A 7,108-nucleotide genomic window follows, 5' to 3' on the forward strand; every position below is an offset into this window, starting at 1 on the left:
GGACATGGAACAGACTGGTTCCAAATTGGGAAAGGCTGCATATTGTCACCTTGCTTATTTAACTTATATGCAGAGTACATCATGAGAAAGTTGGGCTGTGTGAAGCACAAGCTGGAATCAAGATTGCCGGGAGAAATATCAGTAACCTCAGATATGCAGATGACACCACCCATATGGCAGATAGTGAAGAGGAAACTAAAGAGCCTCTTGATGAAAATGAAAGAGAAGAGTGAAAAAGTTGGCTTAAAACTCAACATTCAGAAAACTAAGATCATGGCATCCAGTCCCATCACTTCATGGCAAATAGATGGGGGAAACAATGGAAACAGAACAGTGGCAGACTATTTTTAGGGGGCTCCAAAATCACTGCAGATGGTGACTGCAGCCATGAAATTAAAAGACTCTTGCTCCTTGGAAAAAAAGCTATGACCAACCTAGACAGCATATTAAAAAGCAGAGACATTACTTTGCCAACAAAGGTCTGTCTGGTCAAAGCTATGGTTTTTCCAGGAGTCATGTATGGATGTGAGAGTTGAACTATAAAGAAAGCTGAGTGCCGAAGAATTGATACTTTTGAACTGTGATGTTGGAGAAGACTCTTGAGAGTCCCTTGGACTGCAAGGAGATCCAACCAATCCATCCTAAAGGAAATCAGTCCTGAATATTCATTGGAAGGACTGATGCTGAAGCTGAAACTCCAATACTTTGGCCACCTGATGCAAAGAACCGACTCACTGGAAAAACCTCCTTTTCTAATTTTGTACCTCCTTTTCTTATATCCCTATACTGCCCCTCCCCACTTCTCCCCACTGGTAACCACTGGTCGTTTTCTATATCTGTGAGTCTGCATATTTTTTGGTATATTCACTAGTTTGTTGTAGTTTTTAGATTTCACATGTAAGTGACATGATGCAATATTTGTCCTTTGCTGTCTGACTTGACTTAGCATGGTGCTCTTCAAGACCATCCATGTTGCTGCAAATGGCAATTTTTTTTTTGTGGCTGAGTAGTATTCTATTGTGTATATATACATATACACCACATCTTCTTTATCCATTCATCTGTGGATGGACACTGAGATTCCTTCTGTGTCTTGGATTTTTAAATCTCCCTATGTGATGCTGTTGCTTTTGGAGCTTAAGTAGTATCATGAGACATGTACGAGAATCTCTGTCATACTGGCCATGCTCACAGAACCCACAAGACCATGTGTGCATACATCAGGGGACTGAAGCACATCTCTCCTGTCTCTAGGAGAAGAAATAAGGGCATCTGGCGCTCAATGGGGGAGAATTGGTATTTACATTAGATTTAGATGCAGCCCCTGTCAGTTCTTCCTAGATTGGGACACTGAAGGTTAAAGTTTGGTTTGGGTAACAGGAGAACATCCTAAAATCTTGGTGAGCTGGCTTCTGTGACTTTTTAGAATGACCTAGGGGTACAATGTAGATGTTGATGGGAGAAGGATGGAGAACAGCCTTCCACAGGGAGAATGGCCATTAAAAATGGCCCTGCCCTTTTAAATTGAGAGTGGAAATAGCAATTACCATCCTGATGTATGGGGCCCCTGAGGGGAATCCATTGGCCCTGTGTTGCCAGTGTAGCTGCTGCCAAGGCTCATTAGGTCTGTGCTGGAGCTGTTTTTGGAGCTCTTGTCGACTTCCTCCCAGTAGTGTCCCTCACAGTCACAATTAGTCCCGGGTGACTTACTGGAGCCCAAGGAATTTGAGTATTATCTATTCTATATGGTCCACCCTTTTATTGGAAAAGAAAACTCTTTAGATCAACTTAGACATAAACAGTAGCAGAGATGTTTATTTTGTCAGACACTGACTAATATTTGATAGGCATCAACATCATGTGGGTGTGTGGGTTTAGAAGATATAGAAACAGAATTGATGTGATCTGTTAAAAATTTTGGATTAGGGATTCGAGGGATATGAAACATGACTGGTGAACTTTTCTTATTCTAAGTATCATAGCAAAAGTACATAGTAAAATAATTCTGCTTTGCAGAAGCAAGAGGCTTGGATATGATATTTTTCAACAGAGTTCTCCCAGGTTTGGAACTGACACAAAGAGATGAAGACACTTAAGGAAGAAACCCAGAATTATGAAGCCTTTAGTTAGGTATTAGTGTTGACAAACAGATGTGGGAGTGTTAGCACATTACATTTTTAGATAGGAAAAGATAAATTGCTTTAAAGCCTCCTGTCTCAATTATTTGCAAAGGGTTTGATGCTCATGATACTATGCTTTTCCTCTTGAAAACAGATAAATTAAAATGTAAGGCAATTAATGGTTTATGCAAAGACCTTCAGTACTTAGGAGATCAATTGGAGTTAGGATCTAGGTTTCCTAACCCTCATCCTAGGGTTGATTCCTCTAGAATTGACTGCAGAGACTGCAGTGTGGTGACTTGCCTGACAGAGGGAACTTTACTGAAAAAGAGAACCCTAGTCTTTAGCAACAGGGGACAAGACATATAAAGAAGGTGAGAATTCCCGTGATGAAACCATAAAGAAAATATTTCACCAAAAGTCAGTGTTAGGTTGCACATGTTTGAGAAGCTGAATTTAAAACATTGGACTTGATTAAGTGGAAGCTCGAGTAACTATATCAAGCTTAAGAGGTTAGCCTAAAGAGAAAAAAACAAGTGATCTTGTAGAGTGTCAGACTCATTCTTGAGATATCAACCACCCAAAGGGCCCTGGAATCTCTGTTTCCATACGTCAAGATGGTGCAGACATTTCTTCTCAAGATAGATACACTCAATATCTACATCAACCAACTCTTGAGTCACAAGTCAGAAAACTCTTTCTGTAAATGAAGGTGCCATTTCTATGGACAGCTCAGCTCTATAAAGGTATGACTTCTTTTGGTCAGCATGAAAGGAACACATCTGCAGGTATATAAGTATGTGGGACCCACAGTTGAATGTTATGCTTCTGTCCTCAGGACTTTCCCTGTCCTGTCCAGGATTGTTTAGAATCCCATAGATTCTGTTTAGAATCAAATAGGTTTAAGCTTAAATGGGCACTTTTTCCTTATTTAAGCAAAAAATCATAACTGACTAAATTAAACTAGTTAGTTGTATTAAGTTACATAAAATAGGTTGTGTTAGGAATCTTAAAACTCATTTTCTGTTTCCATTTTTTGTCATAGAGTGAAGGCATTTTGGTTCTATTTGTTGTGTTAATAACTGGACTAATGGGAGAAGGTACAGGGAGATACTTTTAATTATGGTCACCAAAGGTTATATTTTAACAATGAATAATTGGTCTTTGCTCTCCAAACCTCATATCTGATTTTTCCTATAATTTCTGTGTCATTGCTCATCCCTCCCCAGACTTCTAAGGGTCTCAGTTTTCTTTCATGACCTCTTTTAAAGGAGTACAATAAATTCAATTAATTCATATTTTAAAATCTCATTTAGAATAATTATGTCTAAACTTTTCACAAAGAAGACATTCAATATAAAAGGAATAAATACAGATGCTGTATCTATTTTCTTAATCTACTGGGTGTCTTAGGAAGGACTCTATGACTATAGGAACCAGGAAAATTTGGTTATCATTGTATTAAAATTTAAGTAATCTTAAAAACAGGACAGTGGATTTCAGAAATAAACACACTCTTTGATGGGTTAAATGTAATTTGCCAACTTATCCATAAGTGTTTAAGTATTTAGTTCAGTTCAGTTCAGTTCAGTCGCTCAGTCGTGTCTGACTCTTTGTGACCCCATGAATCGTTTAAGTGTTAGTAGAGTTTTAATAATAGAATGCTTTGCTCTAAAACATGCACAGGATATTGAATGCTACAGTTAGTGTAAAATATGATGATTCTCCTACTCAGGATGTTTTAATTCTGTAAGCAATTACATATCAGAAGATCTGTTAGCCATTTAAGGCTATGATTAAATTTGCAATTTAGAATGATCAATCTGGTGAAAGAGTATTGGCTGCTTTCCAGTAGGCACAGGCTGAATTAGAGAGGTTCAAAAGGAGTTTGTTGACCCTTGAGCAACACAACTTTGCATTGCGTGGGTCTCCTTTTATGCAGACTTTTTCAGATAAATACTACAGTACAGTAAATGGTACAGTACTGCACCATGAGAGTACGGTTGAGTCTGCTGATGTGGAGGAAATGGGAATGCAGAGGGCTGTCTGTAAATTACACTTGGATAGTGAACTGCACCAAGGCTGGTCACCCCTAACCTCCTCATTCTTCAAGGGTCAATTGTAGCTTCAAAGCAGGGACTGTTAGGCTTTAAAAGTCACACTTTCCCTCAGATGTGATGCTGCCCTTCATTTGTAATCATGTGAGGGCTGTAGTAGAGAGATGTGCCCGTGAGTAAGGGAAGCACAGGGAGACGGGCTGCATGCTCTCCAGGCAGCTTGTACAGCGCAAATGGGAACAGATAATATACTCCGCTGTTGTCTGCTACCTCCCAGAGTTTGTTCAAACTCATGTCATTGAGTCGGTGATGCTATCTAACCGGCTCATCCTCTGCCAGCCCCTTCCCCTATTGCCTTAAATCCTTCCCAGCATCAGGGTCTTTTTTCAGTGAATCAGCACTTCACATCAGGTGACCAAAGTATTGGAGCTTCAGCTTCAACATCAGTTCTTCCAATGAATATTCAGGGTTGATTTCCTTGCTCAGGAGTCTTCGCTAGCATTACAATTTGAGCAGAGGGGAAGGGTAATATTCACAGTTGAAATTCCAACATCCAGGGAAGATGTCACTTCATCCATGTTTGTGAAATCATTCAAAAACAAAATATCTACTTATTATGCAGATGTGCTAAATACTCAACAAAAGTTAAGATATGTTTTCCTGTTTTAATACTAGAAAGCTTAAGCGATTATTTTCATACTATCAGTTTTACTGAGATCATATATACACACTGGATCATATATACAGGCTATGTATATTCCTATGCATGTGTATAGGAAAATAAAAAGAGCTAGTCAGAATGAGTAAAAAAATAGGGCAGAAAAATAAAAAGAACAAGATAAAATTGCCCTCTTCTCCTTTTAAAGATGGAAGACACCAAATCTCAAAGAGACTCATAATTTCCTGGAGCTTCAAAGCATTCAAGCCAACTTCTTAGACTTCAAATCTGTTCAAGGTGTTGCTTCGTGTATTGTAATGTCTGGAACTGTGGAGGGAATATGAGGAAAGCACATTTGTTCTCTGTCTCTCACAGGGTACACTCATGTTATACGTGGCAGTGTGCTACTACTGAAGTACGATGACAAGTCAGTTTCTAAAATACTTTCCCCATGTTGTCTACACTTGAGCATACATACACTTTTAAGTTTTGTACGCAAAAGTTGAAATTTCTAACCCAGTCAAACATTTAGTAAGTCATAAAGAAAGATTTACATTCAGGTTCTCAAATTCCAGATTTTTCTATCATTTGCCAGTCTTACTTGTTATATATCTGCCTCTTACAAATCCTTTAAAAATATTTTATTTATACATTTCACCATATTTTGTGTAGTAGGTACATAGAGGGAAGTCTGTGAACTTCAGACCATGTTTACCTTCATTGTTAATCATTTTACTTCCCGTTGTCATCTGCACTTCTCCTCTCTCTGGAAATTGCAGTAACTTAGAAAGATACAGAGCTTACAAAAATTGCTCCGCATTAATTCCAAGGCTTTAACTGACTCTATGAGATCACATCATGTCCAGAGGAAAGTGCTAACCTGTCTCTTATGTAGAGTGGATATAATACATAGTAGAATCAGGCTTGTCTTCTTGATCCATAAATGATCTAGAATATCGGGTCAAGGTTGGCCAATCATTATGTTAAGTATTCTTCTAAGAAGTTATTCTTATGATTCTTTAATTCAACAGCATCTGTTATTTCTGACTCTCTCTGCAGATTAATAATCCTCTGTTTTACATGGGAACAGATAACCAGACTTGGGCGAGAGAATTCATTCTCCTAGGCCTGTCCAGTGACTGGGACACTCAGGTGGCTCTCTTCATCCTGTTCTCGGTCACTTACCTGCTGACCCTGCTGGGGAACGTCCTCATTGTCCTTCTGATCAGACTGGACGGCCGACTCCACACTCCCATGTATTTCTTCCTCAGCAACCTCTCCCTCGTGGATGTCTCCTACGCCACGAGCATCGTTCCTCAGATGCTGGCGCACTTCCTTGCGGAACATAAAGGGATCCCCTACGTGAGCTGTGCGGCTCAGTTATTCTTCTCCCTGGGCTTGGGGGGGACTGAGTTTGTTCTCCTGGCCGTGATGGCCTATGACCGCTATGTGGCTGTGTGCGACCCCCTGAGATACCCGGTCATCATGCACGGAGGGCTCTGTGCTAGGCTGGCCATCACATCCTGGCTCAGTGGCTCTGTCAACTCTCTCATCCATACTGCCATCACCTTTCAGTTGCCCATGTGCACGAACAAGTATATTGATCACATATCCTGTGAAATCCTAGCTGTGGTCAGGCTGGCCTGTGTGGACATCTCCTCCAATGAGGTGGCCATCATGGTTTCTAGTGTTGTCTTGCTGATGACACCTTTCTACCTGGTTCTCCTGTCCTACATCAGGATCATCTCCACCATCCTAAAGATCCAGTCCACAGAGGGGAGAAAGAAAGCCTTCTACACCTGCACCTCTCACCTCACAGTGGTTGTCCTGTGCTATGGCATGACCATTTTCACTTACATCCAGCCCAGTTCCAGCCCTTCTGTGCTTCAGGAGAAGCTGATCTCTGTCTTCTATGCCATTTTGATGCCTGTACTGAACCCCATGATTTACAGTCTAAGGAATAAGGAGGTGAAGGGGGCCTGGCAGAAGCTTCTAGGACAATTATCTGGATTAACGTCAAAAGTGGCGACTTGATAAATCATGAGCATCACTTAGACAAAAGAGCTTTGCCTGTGTGTTCTCCCACTTAACTCTGATATGAAGCTTCAACTTCATTGCCCTGGCAACCAGGAATTGGTGATGCTGGGTAGGAGACTAATTAGTTAGGTTAGAGTGTGGGACATGGACATATCTCTATGTCATGGCAGCATGTTTAGAGAAATAAAGCACTACTGTGATAGAACTGCTCAGTCTCCATTCATATGACCCTAGAA

At 40.4% G+C, this 7,108-nt stretch overlaps 1 protein-coding gene across 1 annotated transcript; it reads left to right on the forward strand.

Annotated features, from left to right (window-relative positions):
- Nucleotides 1–5,915: 5,915 nt before the first annotated feature.
- Nucleotides 5,916–6,869, forward strand: LOC133072936 (olfactory receptor-like protein OLF3). The gene has a single exon (XM_061166471.1). The coding sequence runs from the start codon at nt 5,916–5,918 to the stop codon at nt 6,867–6,869; it is 954 nt and encodes a 317-aa protein (XP_061022454.1).
- Nucleotides 6,870–7,108: the final 239 nt, after the last annotated feature.

This window comes from Dama dama, chromosome 18, assembly GCF_033118175.1.
Source record: "Dama dama isolate Ldn47 chromosome 18, ASM3311817v1, whole genome shotgun sequence".
NCBI lineage: Eukaryota > Metazoa > Chordata > Mammalia > Artiodactyla > Cervidae > Dama > Dama dama.

Excerpts from the sequence above, each read along its gene's own strand:
- LOC133072936 (XM_061166471.1), top strand. The coding sequence starts at position 5,916 with ATGGGAACAGATAACCAGACTTGGGCGAGAGAATTCATTCTCCTAGGC.